The sequence below is a fragment of the Myotis davidii genome, unplaced genomic scaffold (genome assembly GCF_000327345.1).
Source record: "Myotis davidii unplaced genomic scaffold, ASM32734v1 scaffold967, whole genome shotgun sequence".
In the NCBI taxonomy this organism is placed as follows: domain Eukaryota; kingdom Metazoa; phylum Chordata; class Mammalia; order Chiroptera; family Vespertilionidae; genus Myotis; species Myotis davidii.
Genome location: NW_006383014.1, coordinates 504,921 through 505,305, shown reverse-complemented (window position 1 = coordinate 505,305; position 385 = coordinate 504,921). Strand labels below are relative to the sequence as shown.

At 65.5% G+C, this 385-nt stretch overlaps 1 protein-coding gene across 4 annotated transcripts in view; it reads right to left on the bottom strand.

Annotated features, from left to right (window-relative positions):
- The window catches only part of LEF1 (lymphoid enhancer binding factor 1), a 136,473-nt gene extending 136,094 nt beyond the window's left edge, over nucleotides 1-379 (bottom strand). For all 4 annotated transcript variants that reach the window (XM_006778891.2, XM_006778894.2, XM_006778893.2 and 1 more), the window contains exon 1: nucleotides 12-379. In XM_006778891.2, the coding sequence (XP_006778954.1) occupies nucleotides 12-218 (207 nt within the window). In that variant the 5' untranslated portion in view covers nucleotides 219-379. The remainder of the gene's footprint in view (nucleotides 1-11) is intronic.
- Between the last annotated feature and the right edge of the window lie 6 nt (nucleotides 380-385).

Genomic DNA, 385 nt, shown 5'->3' with positions numbered 1-385 from the left:
GGCCCACTGACCTCGTGTCCATTGCTGGCCGGGATGATTTCGGACTCATTGACCAAGGAGGACTTGATGTCGGCTAAGTCGCCTTCCTCCTCGGGGTGACTGATCTCGGCGAAGATCTTCTCCTTCTGGGGATCGCCCTCGTCCTTGAAGGGGATCATCTCGTCCGTGGCGCAGAGTTCCGGGTCCCCCCCGCCGCCGGCCCCGGAGAGTTGGGGCATCCCGACCACTCTGTAATCTCCGCTCTGCCGGGGGAGCACCCGAGGCGACAGCAGGAAGAGAGGGGGTCAACGAGAGGGGGGAGGGAGAGAACTGGAAGGATGAGCGAGGTAAGAGACGGGGCGGAAGCGGGGCCAGCAAACGCGGGGCCCGAGGCCCGCAGCCGGAG